This window comes from Halichoeres trimaculatus, unplaced genomic scaffold (genome assembly GCF_033239565.1).
Source record: "Halichoeres trimaculatus isolate MK-OKI-2021-1 unplaced genomic scaffold, fHalTri1.1 fHalTri1_scaffold_9, whole genome shotgun sequence".
Lineage (NCBI taxonomy): Eukaryota > Metazoa > Chordata > Actinopteri > Labriformes > Labridae > Halichoeres > Halichoeres trimaculatus.
Window position 1 is genome coordinate 17,009,673 of NW_027437188.1, and position 19,524 is coordinate 17,029,196.

The window sequence follows — 19,524 nt, forward strand, 5'->3', positions numbered from 1 at the left end:
CACATTTCCTCTCTAGAGCCTCCATGTAGCTGGGGTCAAAGGTCAGGGTGCTGCATAACACCCGAAACTGGATAGAAAGTGCTCTTACCACACACACACACACACACACACACACACACACACACACACACACACACACACACACACACACACACACACACACACACACACACACACACACACAGAAGCATGACATGCAGCAGTTTATGTGGCACACCCATATTTGTCTCTTAACCAATAAATATATACATGTCAAACATCTCATCTGTTTTGCCTTGATATCATGAGGAGGGAGAGGGTGTGAGCGTGTCAGAGAAAAGTGAAGAGGAAAAACACTGGCATTCATCTCAGCAGCAGCTGCCAATCATCCACGTACAGTGGTAAAAGAAAACCTTGCCGACTTCCATGTCCAAGAGCAAAAAGATCAGATTAAACATCATTAGTATGGACATTGGCTTTCAGTGAAGAATAAAGGAAGGAAATCCAAGCGACATTTTTATCACCAAATCCAAATTTCTCTAAAACTGCAAATAAGTACTGCTACTCTACCCTATCAAATGCTTTTTCAGCATCTAAAGAGATCACAAGTTCTGGAAGTTCAGCCAAATGTTTTGAATAAATTATATTAAAAGTGTATGGGTACAAAAAACAATTGACGTACCTTTATAAAACTGTTTTGCTCTTCGGATAATATATGAGGGAGCACATTCTCCAAACGGGATGCATTTACTTTGGCCAAGCTTAGTTTGCTTTTTCAGCCCATGTGAAAAAGTTGAATGAAGATGTCTAAGGGCTATATCAGGAGACCATATTTTCCCAAACAACGCACATCACATGTGAGTCCATTTTTTAAGATTTACTCACTTCAACATTTTCTAACCTAGTTTATAAACAAAGACAAAAATGAAGGACTGAAATTTGAAAAGAAAACTGAATTTTAAACAAAAAATTAAGATAACAAAAAACTCTCAATACTACAATTTTTTTTCTCCTACCCCTACCAAGTAACCATGATTACAATCATAAAATCCCACCTACCTGTCTTTAAATAAAGTCACATGACTAGGGATGGGTACTGAATTAGTTACTTTTACAGGTACCAACCAAATTCAGTCAGCAGTACCAGCCGATTCACTTAAAATCAAACAATACCATGTTTCGGTACCTAAACACATCCTTGTGACGGTGAGGGAGAAGAAAAGTTAACAATTTTCCATACTGTACGTGAACACAGCATTTTAAGTTTATATATTGAGAAATACATCTGTTTAATTGAAAAAACTTTGCGATTTTATTATTGAACAAATTAATATTTATTACCACATAAATGCACAAAAGCACCGAAAATTGGTACCATTTTGTACCAGTACTGATTTCCAGGGACTGGGTAATGGTACTGCATCATTTCAAATGTGAAAGGTACCCATCCCTACACATAACAAATGTAAAAAACACACACCTTCAATTTATGCAGCAAAGTTTTAAAAGAATTTAAAAGTGAAGTGGTAACACCTTTCCATTTTCCCATTCACACTGCATCAGTCTCAGATCATACCGCTGTTACCTCTGCATGGTTTATCTGCTCATCAGTGAGTAGAAAGTAGTAATCCATTTAAAACGATAAGGAGCTTAAGGTGAAAACAAAATCACTGGATTATTAATCTGCTTTCTGTTTGGGGTCAATCACATGAAGGAAAAGGCTTGTTTGGGAAGGAAGTTAGCCAACTGGAGCAAGCACAGCTCTACTCAACTCAGGTATAAATAAACTAAGCTTTTCAAACACACCAGAGTCACGAGTCTTGCTATTATACTGGAGATAAAGCTAGATATTTACAATGTGATACCTTTGAATGATTTATTTACTGATAAACATCCACACAGATAAGTACACACTTGTTTTCTACCATAAATACAGATACGACTGCTCCAGGGACCAAAACGTTGGACACACAGTGCTCCACACTGCTCATACAGGGATGTGAGACAGCCAAGTCAAATAGATGGAGACTAATAGGAAACTCTGTGGAGAGATGTTCCAGCCATCTGGCCATAGGCAGAGCAGCAGTGGTGTGATGAGTAGGTGGGAGGGCCTTCCTTATGAAAGCTCAAAGTCTATCAGAGTGAGTGGAGGACAGGATGTGCAGCTAGGAGGCATGAGACAGTAAAGATTACACACACACACAAACACACACACACTCAAACTTAGAATTTTATCGGGGAGGTTGGTTATAACATTTATCATGCGGCCTGTATTAAGTCTCATCAGCTGACAGCAGCACTGCAATTCATTTCAGAGTTCATTTCAAAGTCTCTCTGTCACAAACATCAAATTTTCACTGGAACTACTAGACACAATTACGTGTTCCAAACATGATCAATTAGCTGAGCATGGGGACTCATTTGTAAAGGTATGCGAGCTATTTCAAGTTCAGGCTGAGCAGTCAAGTGTTGTTTTTTTCTCAGGAGACATCAGAGGGAAGCTTCATGGCTGTTACAAGGTGTGTTTGGGTGAATTCGAGATGAGTTGAGGTATTCACGCACTGGGTGTGAAAGAAGTAGGGCCTACAACTTTTCAAGATGCTGCTTACTATCTGCTGCTGACAAGTTAAAGAGCACAAAAGACAGATTCCAATTAACTTCTACCAATCTCTGACGATAACTGGATTTTTTCTGTTTAAGATTAATTGAGAAGAACTAGAAAAGGGTTAACTCGGCTTAATACTACAAGCGTTTAGTGTGAGGTTGTTCCTACACTGTACTCTCTCATGTTCACATACCCACCCACGCTGCTTTTGGAATCATACGCACGTACTCTGGTATTCCCACAGCAGCTGGATCTCAGCCAAGTTTCTTCTCTATCTCTTTAATGCGTTGCTCCTTGGTTATTAGGTGTGGCACTAAAAGAAAACCATTGCAAAGCTCTTTCTCTTCACCCCACCTTAGTTACAGCTCTGACATGTAGGTTATAATGTCAAATCCCTCTGATTTCTAAACCTGCCGACGGATGGATGGATGCCTCCCAAAACAGCATTCCTGGTTGTCATGTCGACTGCAAATACATGCCAACTCTTCTTTAGGGCACTCTGCCTTTTCCAGTCTCTGACTTCTTTGGAAAGCTTGGGAAGTGTGTGTGTTTGTGTGTGTGTGTGTGCAACACAGCTACCCTTCCCTGCTGCCAAGCTGTAGGCTGAAGGATGCCTAATGTAAGGTTCATTCACATGAATCCTGCTCTGATTTGAAGTGTTACGCTCATGTCTACTTCAAATTCACATCCTGTATCTCAGACAGGCTCTGTGCATCATTCATACAGGAAGTCTTGTTTTTTAAAACATGATCTCTATGTGATGTCGCTTTAATTTTACTGGCCTGTGGCTGCATCCATCAGCATCTGCATCCATCGGTTTGTAGATGTTATCATTCATTGTTTTTGCTCTAGATGTATGTGGTTTCAGGATAAGGAAATTCCTCAGTGTCAAACCGTCATAGCATGAGGGAACAAATATCACAAAAACACAACAAAGGAGCATGTAGGGTCTCATTGGTTTGTTGCCATGTGAGGGGGCGGTACAAGCTGCAAAGAGTGGGTGGATGAGAGGGGGATGGGGGCGATGTTTTGGCGCCACACAGCGTAAGGGGGGGTTGAAAACAAGGCCGTGTGTGTGTGTGTGTGATGTATGGAATGGAGCTGCAGCAGAGAAATGTCTGAGGGGGTGCTCGCATTTGAAGAGCCCTTTCAGGAAGCTGGAGGATTGCTATGTTTGTGTGTGTATGTGTGTATGTGTGTGTGTGTATATGTGTGTGTACAAGTTTCCCTCCCTCTCTCTGTCTCAGGGGAGGCTGAGGTTCATGTGGAGACCAGATGTGTGTCCTCCTGTCTGAATAAACAGAATAGGGGGACCCTCTTGGGTTTCCCCGTCAAAAGGGACGTGCTCACTGACACAAATACACACTCGCACACTTCCTCATCCAAAAACTACTCCGCACATTCCTTCTGTTTTGCATTACATCTTCCTCCTCATTTAATGGTATTACCCCAGTTTATGAGATATGGTGCAGTTTTTTATTGTTCAGTACTGTACGTTCTGTGGTTCAAGCAATTCATGGTTTTGCAAATATGATGTGTGTGCACATTCACACGCTTAATGTTTAGAAAAAAAGTAAATGTTGACACTGTGGTTTGTCAGAGCTCACAGAATGTGGAGGGCTGGAAATATACCTGTGGGCTGGATATCAAAAATCAAAACATACCATGCATTCATTCAAAACTAGCTGCTTCCATAAAAAAAAGAGGCTGTCTGAAGCATGAGGACGTACTCAAAGGTAAATAAGATAAACACACTTGTTGCAAAATTAAACCCTACAAAAAGATGCACATCCACCAGGAAACAGACTCATTAGGATTTTGTTTTTTTGTATAAACAAGGCAACAATAGAGACCTTAGACCAAATAAGGATTTAAGGATTAAAATCTTGCTGCTCTTTATATTTGTTTACTTCTTTCACAGCAGGCTGCTAGACATGCCAAGGTCCTTAAAAACCTGTGGAGGTAGGACTATAATCAAGACAAAGAAAGGATACAGGATAATCAGGTTTTACATAGTTAGAGGTGTAGAGATCCATGACACACATGGCATTCCAGTGACATGTGGTGTATCACACCAGTGACAACTTAGCCAAAGACCAAATACAGTTCACTCCCAGATCCAAAAGTAACATTCCCTGCTGGTCGCACAGCTTGGTGCTCCTCCCACAAATATCCATTTTCATGCCTGGTAAACAGAGACAAGTTCCATTCATGTCTGAGGCTGGTAATGAAGCCTCCCTCTTTAAACCTTCAAGAGGAAAAATGACCGAGGTTGAGTTTGAAAACACGGAAAATCTGAGCACGAGCACCTAAGAGGATTTCCAGGTTGTACGAGGAAAAACAATCTGAGTGTGTGATGTAAACACAGAGCCAGTAAAGTTAGCCCCCAAGTGTATGTTTTAGACCAACACACGGTAAAGTAACCCCCCCCCCCCCCTCCTGAAATTTATATGGAGTATTTCAGACTGATGCCAAGATAACATTCACAGATAGAAGAAGCATGTTGGCTTCGAAGCTGAGAGGTGATTTTAAGCTCTGAAAATATGTCAACCCTGACATTAATCAGATACCAAATCTTCATAACAAATATAAGCTAATTTCAAACAAAGTAATAGATTTGAGTTCTTCTTGCCATCTGAAAGTTGATACTAGATTGTTTACAGAAGCTGTTAATTCAGGCGATGATAATCCCGTTTGATGGAAAAGAAAAGACACAGAAGCAGATGAATCACAGCAGGCTTAACGAAGCGATCACTGACATGTAACTGAGACTTCTACAGTGCTTTAATGCGTACAGTGCTGTGTTCTTTTGCAGTTTCTAAGTCAGCTTTTAGAACAATCTGTGTTGTTCACTTCTTAGTGAATGTGTTTGACCCAATCTGAGCCCCTTTCTTTTCTACTGACAATAAAACTTTAGCCGGTGGTTCACAGAAACAAGTTTCATCCAATGTTTTCTTCCCTTTTATGGCATGCTGTAGGGTTTACAGTCCAATAAGAAACCTCAAAGTACTCCATACTGATAGTATTTCTCGATCATTACCTCCCTGGTGTGTCGCCCACATATCTGTTTCTGGTGAGTCCCAGGCCATCTACGTGTAGCCAGGTATTTCCAAAAATGAGTATCCTCCCTCATTCGCTTTAAAAAATACTTTCATCCACACGCAGCGGGTAAATCTGCCGGTGAGTGCGGCTCAAAGTACGCCAAACCCATAATATATGCAGTGTTTTCCTGGCGCAAAACCCATGCCAGCCAATCAGAATGAGCCCCCGTCATTCAGCTGTGACGTCTGAGAACTGAAAACTCTGTTTACCTGCGTCCACAGGAAACCATGAAACCGGAGATTTCCAAAATCTTCACTTTGGTCGGAGTTTTCAGAAAACATCATTTTTAGTGACATAAAGCTGCAGTTTTGTGTGGGTGACAGGTGTAAATGTATAAAAATATACGGTATGCGGTTTCCCAAATATCTGGCTACATGTGGACATGGCCCAAGTTTCACTGTAAATAGTACGTTCTACAGGGGCTTCACTCTGATTTACTTCAAGGGTAAGAGCCAAAAGAAGCTACTGATTTTTGTGCAACATGAGGGCCTCCATTTTGTCAAAAATAGAAGATTATAATGTCGAACTGAATTAATAGATAAATGCAAGCTTTGTCAGGACTTTCCTGACTTTGTTCAACACAAGTTGGATTTACTTTGATACACCTAGAGGAAAAAAAAAAACTTTAAGTAGATCATCCTCACAAGTTAAGTTTCTTGATCTTGAAAAACTGCTTTTAGAAAGCAACTGCTGTCACATTACTTCTATACAGGGAGGTTGTCATTATAGCACTACATCACACCTCCTTTTTCTCTCCATATAGACTGTGAGTCATGCTTTAGTCAAAGCTTGTTGATAGCTAATGGATACCAAAACACTTTTAGCATGAAGTGTAGTCTCACACATACAGTTCTTACTGCTTTATGTGGAAGCTAGAACACCACACGTGGGACACTATAACAATTTCATAAAATCTTTTTTTTTCTCAAAATATATGTATATAAAATCTGTTGTTTTCATAATGATGTAAGCTAAAGTATATTTTGCACAACACTTGATATGTCACTTGCTTAAGTGTCTGATATGACGTTCTTGATGTTCCTTCATGGTTCTTGTGACAGATCACAAGACAATTCTTAAATTTGGAAATAGCAGAAATAATCTCATTCCTATTAATTCAATTAAAAACAATTTACAGATTAAGTTCAACAACTTTAATCATCATTGGAAACTCCTTTGTGATTATGCAATGTTTAACACCACAGTCATGTAGAAGTTGTGCAGTGTGTATTGGAGGGGATACTTCAGAGCTAGTCAGTATGGATTAGAAACAGAAAGGATGGAGTAGATGTGATTGGAAACAGCATGTCTCCTCAGTAGCAGATTAAGCCGCCCTGTTCTTTAGCAATGCCAGCCTTTGCTACTCTATACTAAGTTAATTGAATTCTAGCTAATGAGAAGGGGATGAGAGGTATTTCATGAAGACAACGTTCCAAATCCATGTGAGAGCACAAAGATGGTGAATCGATTGACTTTGTGTTTCCACAGTGTATTACTGATGGAAATCTGAAAAAGGAACACTGGACGTCACATGTTCCCATTCTCCATGGAAAGAAATAATCTCCTTTCTGCCTCTGCTTGGCATCTTCCCTTGTGGCTCATATTTTTAATTATAAACTCACTGTTTCCAACAGTCATGGGCAATCCAGGCTGAAACAGACTCAACATGGGGATATGGGTTAGTTTACAAGAACAGCTAATGAACACTGGCTTTACATGAACCATGGCTTTACATGAACCATTTACAGCTCAAACACTGGCTAAACTACAACACCGCTCTTTTACAACACCATGTCCAACAGTCATCACATCACTTTAAAAGCCATGTTTGGCACCTTTTTGCCCTCCTTAGAAAAAGACAACATATCCCTGGAAACTCAGGCTAACGGCTGACAGGATCTCATCAGGCATGAGTGACTGTGGCAGGACCCACATGTTCCTCAGGCAGAAATAAGAAGCTGCTAATCCTCTCTCCAGTCAATAAGAAGGAAAAGAAACTTTCCATGGAATGTTTGCCTTTATTATCCTAGACAGCTACAACAGGGATCAACAAAACTCCCTTTTCACCTCCTGCTGGTTCACAGTATTCCTGCATACAAGAGGGAACCCTCAGAGAAATTTAGAAATGAAAAACAGCAAAAGGATTTATGTGGTGTGTTTCAGTGGAAAACACTGAAGAAAAAAAAACAACTCACAACAGAAGAGCTGGGGATGAGAGAAAGATGGTTCAACATGCCAAATCAGAACACTGCAATGCTATGTTCTTCTTTCATTTTTAGGTAACATCACCTGAATTAATACTTAAAGGTGGGGGCGGCAGGGTTTTCCTAAAAAGTAAGATGTCAACTTTTACAGTGACAATCCTGCTCAATCATCCTTTCTGGGCCTCTATACATGTGTGTCGGTGTCTGTTTCTGCCTCAAACCCTCTTCTCTGCCTGTATGTTGATGTTTTGGTCGTATGGGGCTTTATAATATAATAACTAAATGAGGGTGAAGCTTGGCTCTACTTTCATTCGCTTTCAGACACTAAGAGAGCAGCACGGGATGAAGAGCGACAGGCGTTGGCTTTCCGTTGTGCAGGTATGTGTCAGATAACCCAGTGATTAGCTTGTACTAACATGCCAAGTCAGGTGCAAGGCTCTGTTAGCGAGTGTGGTCATGGAGTCACGGTCGGAGGCTGTGGGTGTGTGCTGCTGCTGGCACTGAGCCAAGGAGGAGAAGCCCAGTGTGAATTTGTGTTTACCAGCAAGTAATGAAAACTCCTGCAACTCTACCCTACCTTCACAGAACTGTTTTCCAGCACATGACAGGTCTGATTACCAGCATTAACAGAATGTGTAAAATATGTTGACATGTCTGAGACTTCAGCATTCAGTCTTGTGTTGCTGTCATTTGCCTGTGGTGCTTTATACAGTCTATGACTCGCATAAACTGGAGGGTAAAGACCAGTGTCAGAGTGTCACATAAATGCTGCTCATGCTCCATTCACATAATAAATATTGAAATAAATGTGTGGTCTACCTTTTTGACACTTACTGCTACAATTAGTTAGTCACCAGCCTTACATGTCTTAAAAATATGTTTAATGACACAGAAGCCATGAATCTAAAGTCAAGACTAAGTCATCCTTAATAGAAAGAGTGTATTTCCTGTAGCAACACACCAACTCTGCACTGTGAGTGGCCAACCTGTTGCTTCTCAGGAGACATGTACCGCCCAGCAGAGCAGTGGGATTACATGACCCCAGCATCAAGCCTGTGACATATTGAAAGTGATATGTTAGGGGGGCATAAATACTGTGCCTTTGACGGGCACTAAAAAGGAGCTAGAGAAACTGTGAGTCTATACTCAATGTGTTGACCAAACTTTATAACATTAATGCACTAATAAATAATGTGATTTTACACTGCATCTCACTTATAGGAGCATGCATTATTTAACTTTAAACATTATTCAACTTATCTGAGCTAAATAAGTTGATGTCCAGTTGCTTTCATCTGCCCTAAAAGAGTTAGCTGGTTCCACCACATTTCTACCGTTCATTTTCATTTATAATTAGTCTGACATAAGTTTTGTAATTGTGAGGGATATTTTATTGTGTTTCTAAAGAAATTAGTTGCTGGGCGCCGGCCTGTTGGCTATGGCTGCCTTTTGCAGCAGCTCTCTCTTTTTTGTCTGTTTCTTGTAATTTTTTTTGTCTCTTTTTCGTAATCTTTGTATTTAGAGTGGATCATTACTTTGTATGGCTCATTTGTTGGTCATGGAAACCAAACTTTTTGGGGCTTCATTGATATTTTTACTATTTTTGCTTCTGTGTTTTTCTGGTGATCCTACATGTAACCATGGTCACATTGTTTACTCGTGAACTCAGCTGTTAGCAGTCTGTAGCATGTCAATGCTAACTGGTGCAAGCCCTGATGTCTTCCCACAAGGTGAGGAGAAGGAGGTGAGGACGACGTGCTGGTTCTCTGGTGTGAGCTACGAAGTGACGACATTGACCTGTCCTTCCATCCATCATTGTTGGGAACATAAGATCTATCTCCAATAAGATGGACGAGCTAGCTGTGCAAACCCAGCAACAGAGGGAATACCAGAGGGCAAAGTAGCATCATGCTATTCACAGACATGGCTAACGAAGCTAACATCAGACACCAACGCCATGTTGGAAGAGCTTCACCTGCTGTGAGCAGACAGGATCAAGGAGACAGAGATGGAGCATGACTGAAGAAACTCAGTCCTGGACCCTGCTGAGGTGGAGGCTGTTGAACTGGAGAATGATGGACAAGCTGTCATCATCTATTTTCTTATGGACCTTTTTGCACTTTCTATACACTTTCTTACTTTTGTTTTCTTGATTGCTGCTGTGTCTTCAATTTCGTTGTACTTGTTACAATGACATTAAAGTTCTATTCTATTCTAAAATGCGGAGGAGATGAACTTATCTGCTTTTGACTGAGCAGCTGAGCGGCCTCCCTGGATCAATGATGTACTGACTGAGAAAATTCCTCTGACTTTGGATAACCAGTATATTTACAGTTCATTATTTAAACATTAAACTCGCTATTGATATATATTTCTATGAGATGCCTTTCAGACTTCCTGCAGAATTAAAGTAAATAAAAGCTGCACAAAACGACTCAACTAAAAGGGGGGAGACATAATAAAAAGTTAGACAAGAGACCAGATGAGGACGACAGAGCCAGATAGTAAGAGGAGGATGGTTTTAAGAAAAGATGCATTGACATCAGGGAGTGAAATGAAAGAGGAGGATGAGTCTGAATCTTGATGATAGTACAATACAGGACAAAGAAATAGAGGTAGCTTTCTGAGAATCACAGACTGAGCAAGAAGCCCTTGTTCCTCCTGACACTCTGGCGACAATCTAAGGCCAGCTGGCCTGGCTAAGGCATCCATTCATAAAATTTCAAGGCGAGGGAAAAAAATAAATAAAGAGAAAACAGCTAGTTACTGTCAAACTCTGAGAGGCCTTTACCACAACTGCAGGTGGTGTTGAGCCTGTTCCTGCTATTCATCCACAATTACTCTTAGATTTGCTATCAACAAAACACAGACTCAGCTGTGCCCTTAACCTTGTTTGGGGATAATGGTACAACAATTGTCCTCTAACATACCAAGGCTCATTCCCAGGAAACTACAAGCATGAGTACTGAAGGCAATTGCATTTGAGTGAATAGGAAAAACTAAACAAAAAACAACGACAAACAACATTTTAGGCAACCAATGTTTCATGAGCACTAAATTAAAAAAAGTTTACAGTATATCGGAAAGATGGTTAAGAAATGCCACCATAGTTTCTGAGAGTTGTCTCATTTTGGCTGATATAGCCAAACAGAGAGTGTGATTTCTTATGTTGATATTTTTATAGTATGACCAGCCAAATGATTTCACTGTGTGGCAAGTTAAGACTGTGAGCAGGCTGGTTTTTAGGACCTAGACTCTGGAGGACTATTTCTCAAGAATAAGGTTTTTCATTGTCTTGCTCGAGTATGTCAGGCCTTCCCTGAGTAAAGCATTGTCTGAGTGGTATTGTTCAACATAAATGATGCCCTACCAAATGTGTAAGCTGCCCATGCAACAGGCACACTCATTTCTATACCGTCACTGAGGCTGGCCAGATATCTTCTTTCAGGCTGTTTTGACTATCAGACCACAGGACAGTTTTCCACACTACCTCAGTTCATCCTTAGAGTCAAGAAAAGTCTCTGGTGTTTTCAGTCTTTTTGTTTTATGGAACAGTTGTAAGTTTAAAGCATCAGCTGTAATAGTCTGTGCTCACAGAAAATGGATTTTTGAAGCTATTTGAGTCCATGGGGTTGGTTTCCTCCAAGGGTTTAAGGATGCAAAAATCATGGCTATCCAGTACTGGTTTTCAGTCTTGTCCTAAAAGCGCAGGAGTGTCTCCAGATTCTCTGAATCCTTTAAGGGAACCCTCAAGTTCTTTGCAATTTTACTCTGAGGAATGATGATCAAAAGAAGTTAAAATATTTGCTCACGCTCAATATTTGGTCACACGGTCTCTCACAGTGTGGTGTACCTCTCATTATCATTACCTGTGAGAGACCCTGCTTCTCTGTTTTTATACCCTGTCATGCTACTAACTTGTTGCAAATTAACTTAGGTAAATGGGAAATGTTTCAACAATCTGAAACTTTTTTATTTTTCTCTCCCATTTTTTAATGGGTAGTGAGCATCAAATCTACAAATGAGTTTACAATTTTCGTTTAACAGTATAAACATTTGGTCTTGATATTTGAAATTTTTTTGCATCAATATTAACTAAAAAAATATTTTTTAACCATCTCAACAGTTTTCTGAAACATTCTCCACAACCTCCCCACTGCTTTGAAATGGGGTTGTAAATAATACTAATATACACGATTGCTGTTTATCAGTAACCAGAAGGTTGAAATGAAACAAGCTTGTCCTCAGTTACCCTGTTGCTCAATTATGCAACAAAAAAGAACTTTTGATAGCACACCAAAACACATTTGAATCATTAACAGCTTTCATAAGACAAGTAATAAACTACAATGTCAAGAGGAGTGCTACACAGCAGATAGTGATACATTTCATAGAACACAGTCTCAGATGAGGGTCAGAGTGGTGAGAGAAAATATTAAACCTGGACATTTCCACTTCAGGTCATTTCGACTAAGAATGATTTTGAAAGCAGGAAATATAGGTGATCTGACCTACTCTTGCCTTAGGAAAATCTTCCCCATCAGGCCGACCTGCTACGTCATGAAAATGGCGGGCACTGATGGCAATCTTCCAGAAACATTGCTGTGGTTGAGTGCATGGCAATAGACTGACGGAGCGGGTGGGGTTCAACTTTCTCAAGGCATGAAAAGAGATTAAATGCTTGTGGAGGGGGCGGGAGGGACTGTCACACAGGAATGATTGCTCTTTTGTTCCTCCCTCACTTGCTTTTTGTAACTCGACAAGAAAGACGGGTATTTTGTCTTGGCAGCGCATGTGCTCTTCACAGGTGTTTTTGGGTGCAGGTGCTTGATTTCACAGTCAAGGTGTAAAATTCTTTGACCAGAGCTTATTGAGGCTGAAATCTCTGAGAAAATTACAGGAAACCTACCACCAGGTGATGAAACAGGAGCTCCCAGGACTGACTCAGCTTCTGGTTGAGCACCATGTCCAAGAAGTCATAGATGAAGTAACCTGTGAAGATGAACAGCATTCAGCTAATGTAAAAATCAGCCCAACATTCATTCATTCACTCGTTCGTTCATTCATTATGCAACCAAAAAAAAAGACAGATTGAAGCCTGGAGAGTGTCAAGTGCATTGTGGCAGTGAAGGGGGGGTTCTTGCTTCCATGACGACAGTGATAGCAACCAAGATGTGTCTTGGAGAGGGGCTATTCATATCCTCTAACAAACCTCACCCCTTCCCCTCCACCAGCTGTATCCATGGTGACAGCTACTCAGAAAGCAGGAAAAATAATGAAGTCTTGAGTACAGGGACGAAGGGGTGCAAGGGAGCTCGGGCGTTGGGGAGACTAGAATTAAAATAATTATGCAAGAAATCTGACACCAGGACCTTTTTAATACTGTGGGACATGTTTTAGTTTGACGAGCCATAAAAACCTTCAAAAGTAAAAGCCACTAGGTTATAATAAAAGGATTCCCAACAAAATAACAGTTTTGTCTGCATTGTCAGTTTATAATGTTCAATATGACATTGACACAGACAGAGATAAGCATGTGTAGTTTTTTCAACAACCACTGTTTCTGCTTCAAAAGGCTGAGTTTGCATCAAGTTTCGCTTTTAGAGGCCAACTGAAATTTGTTTTACAAATCACAGCTTCCAAAGTACTTTTGGATATAACTCAACTTGTTTGTATAGCAGTGTAGAGTTTTGATTCTGACAGAAGCATTAATACCTTCTCAGAGTTTTCTCTATGACTTTTTGGGTAGAACAGGTGCATTTCAATAAATTAGCACATTACAAAAACGTTTGTTCATTTCAATTGTTTAGTTGAAAAAGTTAAACTCATAAAATCAGAATGTTGTGCTTTATAGATATTTAACGAGATACTGATTTCATTTTCCAGCAGGACTTGGCACCTGCCAACAATGCCAAAGTATCGAAAGCTGGTTGAATGACAATACTATTACTTGGTTTGATTGCCAGAAAAACTGTCATGACATGAACTCCAGAGAGAGTTTATGAGGTATCATCAAGAAGAAGAAGAAAATCATCAGACCCAGTAACATGGACCAGCTGAAGGCCGCTTTCAAAGCGACCTGGGCTCCCATAAGACCTCAGCAGTGCCTATCAACTGTATCAGACCACCAGCCAGTGGCAGGTGATTGCCTCTCTGGCCCTGGATTAAGTGCTCTAATTATCTAAATATTTTTCATGTTTCTGTGATTGTTAATCCACCAGTATGTGCCAGATCTTGAGTCCAAATGATTTCTGTAAATGCTACATTTACTGTTACCCATGAATTCTCAATTGCACTGTTTTACAAGAAAGCAGAAAAAGTAGTAAAGCAAATTGTAATCATTTCATTGCCACACTAACTATCATTCTTGAACAGAGGAAAAATGTTTTTCAGTGGTTGTACGCTACTTTTGATTCATTTCCAACTTTTCAGAGAATTCCAATGTGCTGGCTTAAATGTGCATTTGAAATTCCTCTCCTGGTCCGAATGATGAAGTAAAGATCACACAGAGATAGATAGAGTTTGAAATACAGCACTTCATGATGCTGGATGGTTTTCTTGATTTTAAAACGTGGTAAATTTGTTAAGCACTAAACATGCTTTTAAGAAGGCCAAAATACCTGTATAATAAATCCTTTTTTATTAGTCTTGTATAATATTCCATTTTAATGAGATACTGAATTTGGGGTTTTCAAGCCATGATCCACACAATATCTTACTCCACATGAAATTAATCTATTTCATACAGTATTTAAGTTATCCTTTTTGAATTGAACTGATGAAATTTAAATTAAGTTCTTTAACTTGTTTTTGCAATTTTTTAGAATGAATCAAACTGTTTGTCAGCAGTGTCTACTGTTGGATTAGCGCCCATGGGATCAAATTTGATTCAATGCTTGATTAGTCTCCCTTGATAAACAAAACAGACACTGTCATTTCTTGATTCACCACATCTCCTTTGAAAAATGTTTATTCCTTCGCTTCTGGTGAGTCTCAGTTTCACAGTTAATTTCAACACAATTTTAAAGTTTTTATTCCTGATTGAGCCTTATTTAGCAGTAAGATACCAAAATACAAACAAATTTGCAATTATGTCTCAATGTTGCTAAATCAACAACATTATGATGTACATTTATTAAAAGTTCAATTCCAAGCTAACTTAGTAACAACTTTGACGAGCAATGCCTGTTTGTGTGACAGAGGTTGGGTTAATTGTGTCTGATTCGTTCCAGGAGGTGTGGAATTTGTATTGCAACTTGTCTCTATCAACATAAAGCAGATTTGTGCTCAAGTTGAATGTTGGATTGTTCGCTGTATTAGCATGCAGACATCCATTTATGGAGATGAATATATCATCAGGCCAGGATGTCATTATTATGGATTGTGTTCCACTGGATTTGCACATGGTGGATTGTTTTTTTTTTTCTGCATACAGCAAAGCCTGTTAATGTGTGGCTGATCAATATCAATCAACTCAGGCAACAAATGGAAACCGGAACATTTCCCACACTCAAGTCAAGGCCTTTACACCCAGAGAGTGCACGTAGAGCACAACAGGGTTAGCTAGCTGTGTATAGATCTACATTGAGAATCAAGGAATCAAACACTTCTTGGCTTTATGTTGTCTGGCTAACAGAGCCTGAATATGAACTGATAATAGGTTTCCAGAGAAGTCGAAGGTGCTGTGGCGTGAGACTCAATGAATTGTTTACATAAAGAGAAAATTCCTTTCTCAAACCAGTTAGTCAAACAAACAAGCGGGTTTCTGGCTGATACATGCCAGCATCACATCTCTGCTGAAATGACCCACTTAAGAACGAGAAGCTGGATTAAGACACCTGGCTTATTCTCCGTCTGCCAAGTTTCTGCAGAACAAAGTAAAAATATCACAAGCAAGGCTGTTTATTTCTGCAGTGTGTAAACAGTAACCTGTCCTTCTGTATTAACAATATATGCCTGCATCCTTCTACTGTTAGCAAAACTTAAGCTCAGAGTTAAGAAAAGACCTGCTACTGTTTAAATGAAGAACACAATTAGAATTATAGATCAGTTTTTCATGGATTCCAAAAGCACATTAAACACAAAGAAGCATAACATTAACTATTATTTAGCTGCTCTACTAATAATTGATTTCCTAATTATTTCACATGATTTCATTGAATTATAAAGATTTGTTTATAGCATTTCCCTGCATGTAAGGTTTTTCAGCCTGGCACTGAAACTTGCCAGTTTCAATCTACTCTCTGTGGTCTCAGAGTCACACCACTTTCTGGGTGGGTTAGAGAAAAGCACTCAGCTCATTTTTCTGAGGATGACTCCCTTTTCTGTCAGCCTACTACTGGCATCTTGCATACATTCACTGACTTTTTTGCGTAGATGCCCTCTTTTGATGAAGTCACGTGATCGTACGGGGTTACGCCTGGTGCCTGGGACTGATAATAATGCCTCCCATTGATCTTCACATACAAACACTGCTCCTTGCTTTGCCAGCTTCCAGGGCTGGGCTTCCTGAAAGAATGTCAAACATCCTGGGAATCCTTGGGGAGCACTTGTTGCTTGGCACAGATCCAATAAATTTGTTCTTGTAAGAAGGCTCATGTGCAACACGTTTCCCCAGAATGGTTTTGGGATTCATAACAAGGTGAGCTGCTATTTTGAGAATGTGGGGTAGCATGTTCTCATAAATCCTAATTCATTCATTCAACTCTTGAGACTGATTGAGTGAGAAAAGATGATGAATTTTTGGTTCCCTGTATTGTTGGTTCCCAGTGGTAGCTAGTTAACACAATAATATCTGCAAGAGTGCCTTAGTAGCTAGATGGTTAACATATATATTGGATGACTACAAAGAAACAGACCTCTGATTTGAATGCACAACAACTGAAACTTCATAAACCTAAGACTTTCAACAAAGGATTCTATTAATTCAAACATGTGAAATAATTATAAAGAAAATTTTGATATCAAAGTTTTCATGGCAAGGTTTTACACGTACAACATAAGTCCTTGACCTAAAAATGCTTTGACACCATGAAGACAAATGAACCAAGATGGAAGTGATGATGTCTCTTCCTGTCCTTCCCTCATGATTTCAGCCTCAATGGGTGAACTCAATCTCCCAACCCCCTTAGACAAACACTACCACCATTCTCCATTCAGATAAGCACAAAATTAGTAATCTAGCACTGTGCAAGTGTTGTGAGGAAACTCACCTATGGAAAACGACACCAAGGCATGAGAAAACACAGAGAAGGTTTCTATCAAATCCTCTGCCATCTCAGGATGGCGGAAAAAGCTGAAAAAAACAAACACAACTTTAGAAACCCTTTTAAAGAGAAGAGACTATCTATGAACATACATCTATTTTTTTACATTAAAGCCAGGTGCATGAGCTGTAATGGTTAATTATGCTGTAGGTGGCAGCTGACCACATCATTCATGTAAATCTATTTCTCCTCAGGTGAAAAGCATTAGTCGATGAAAATGAAAAGCAGCATGGCAAATGCACAAACCTAGATTTAAAAAATGACATTCAAGCAAACCATGGCAGAAAACAGACCATTTATAATTCATGGCTATTTGAATATCCCGCGTTTAACCTAGCGCCCATTGATAAAAACAAGCAAGTTGAACTCATCACAAATCATTTCCTGTCTTACTCTGATTTCATTTTAGAACCAGTGACTCTTTTTTTAAGTGTGGTCAGACTTACCAAAGCACTCCCCAGATCGCAGTGATGAAACTGTGCACAAACGATGTAGCTATATTTCTCCATTTCCATGCGTTCCTGCAGGCGGATTCAGGCATGGGGAGCCTGCTGACCCCCGCATTGATGAGTCTGAAGAACCCGACGGAGCCTCCGGTAGTTAGTATTACTGAACTCAACTCCATGACTGGAATATCTCTTTTGGAGGTGAAGGTTTTCTCAGGCCACTATGGTCCCTAAAGTCAGAGGTGTAGACGCGGAGGAGCTTCGCGACGGTTGTCCAGACGCGCTAACGGCTGTGGGCTTCTTCTTACTGACAACTGAGACACTCAGGTTAACATACCGGTGTTCTCCCACTCCTGTTCGGAAACTCGGCGTTCAAGGATGGTTGTGAAACGCAAGAAAAGGCGTGTTTCTCTGACGGTTGTAGTCAAAAGGCGTGGACGATCCTGTCTAATGATTTCCCACTTAATACGGGTGAATGTTTGTGATGCTCTTCTCCCCCTGTGACAAAATACAGCTCTGACTCCACGGGTAGTATGTATGGAAGGAGAAAGGTAGTGAAGTGGTCGAGCTTCGGTGACTGTTGTGAAACCGTCCTGTTTTAAAATCAACCCTGGCTTGTGTAACTTTTTGACATCAACAGAAACCAAACAACAACGTCTCCCCGCCCTACTATAAAGGGGCGCGGCCAAGAGCACGTTTCATGTGTTATGTTGCGTTCAAGTACGGAAGGAAATATCAAAATTAAAATCAAATGGTATACGTTACAGGATATCACACCAAGACTGAGTTATATTAATGGTTAGACGACAGACTACGTAAGGCACAATTTTATATACTTTTAAGTGTAAGAAATAATGTGTTGATTATCATGAATTCAAACTATGTTTTGAAACACATAGCAGCCAAATCAGTAATAAAAAGATTTTCTTGCCCAAAACTTTGTACTCTAATCATCTTAGTGTTACTGCTGAAAACCACATCGCAAATTATGGATTTATTCTATATTTCAGAAAACTAAACGACAGGAGGATGCACTCAGGAAGTGCTAATTTGCTATTAAGCTCTAGATTACGAATGAACCATAAAAGCAGCATTACGTCTAGCACTGTTGTGTGATGGGACTAGTAGTCATTTTAAGATATAAATAGAAAGCATATTAGCTCTGTGATTTGACTCAGACAAAATAAGCTCACGCTCTTAGTCGCATGTGTTGTTTGGTATTTTTTAAGAAATCGGAGCGTAGTGTTTTAATTAAGAGAAGAGAAGAGAAAAAACAGTTGCTCTCAATCAGAGCCAAGTGAATGACTGCAAAAATGTTTAAAGAGCGCCACCCTCTGTTCAAGGGTGGTGAAGCAATATAAGGAATTGAAAACCACCACATGCTCACACTGTAATGTTGACATGTCATTGGTATTGTGTGTTGGTGAAAGTGGAAAGGCATAACACTGCAGAATACAGGTCATAGTGAGACACGTACAGCTCAATCAATTAGAATATTTTGGGAAAAATTTTGTCTCTGTGTTTCAGTTCAAAAAGTAACACTCAAAAATGACTATAGTTTACTGTTATCAAAAACAGATTAAGTACCTCAATCAATAAGAATGTTACTTAAGATCAATGAAAAGATATTTGTGATAAGGAAATGTTGGACTGAATCGTATGTGTTTACTTGCACTCAGTACTTGGCTGGGACCCCTTTTCATTATATAATATCAATAAGGTGTAGAATGAAGGTGATTAGCCTGTCGCACTGCTGAAGTGTTGGAAACCCAGGTTGCAACCATCAGCTTGGTGGGTTGGTGGGTCTGGTTTCTCTTCTCTCTAAGCTTAGGTCCAGTGAGTTTGCTGGCCAATCAAGTACAGTCATACCATGGTAATTTAACAAGCCTTTGGTACTTTTAGCTGTGTGAGTAGGACAGGTA

General features: G+C 39.8%; 1 protein-coding gene across 1 annotated transcript in view; it reads right to left on the minus strand.

The window, feature by feature from the left end:
* Positions 1 to 18,262, minus strand: part of tlcd2 (TLC domain containing 2) — a 28,281-nt gene extending 10,019 nt beyond the window's left edge. The window contains exons 1-3 of the mRNA XM_074680147.1: positions 17,603 to 18,262; positions 17,103 to 17,185; positions 12,800 to 12,882 (exon numbers count right to left, since the gene is read on the minus strand). Of these exons, the coding sequence (XP_074536248.1) occupies positions 12,800 to 12,882; positions 17,103 to 17,185; positions 17,603 to 17,781 (345 nt within the window). The 5' untranslated portion in view covers positions 17,782 to 18,262. The remainder of the gene's footprint in view (positions 1 to 12,799; positions 12,883 to 17,102; positions 17,186 to 17,602) is intronic.
* Positions 18,263 to 19,524: the final 1,262 nt, after the last annotated feature.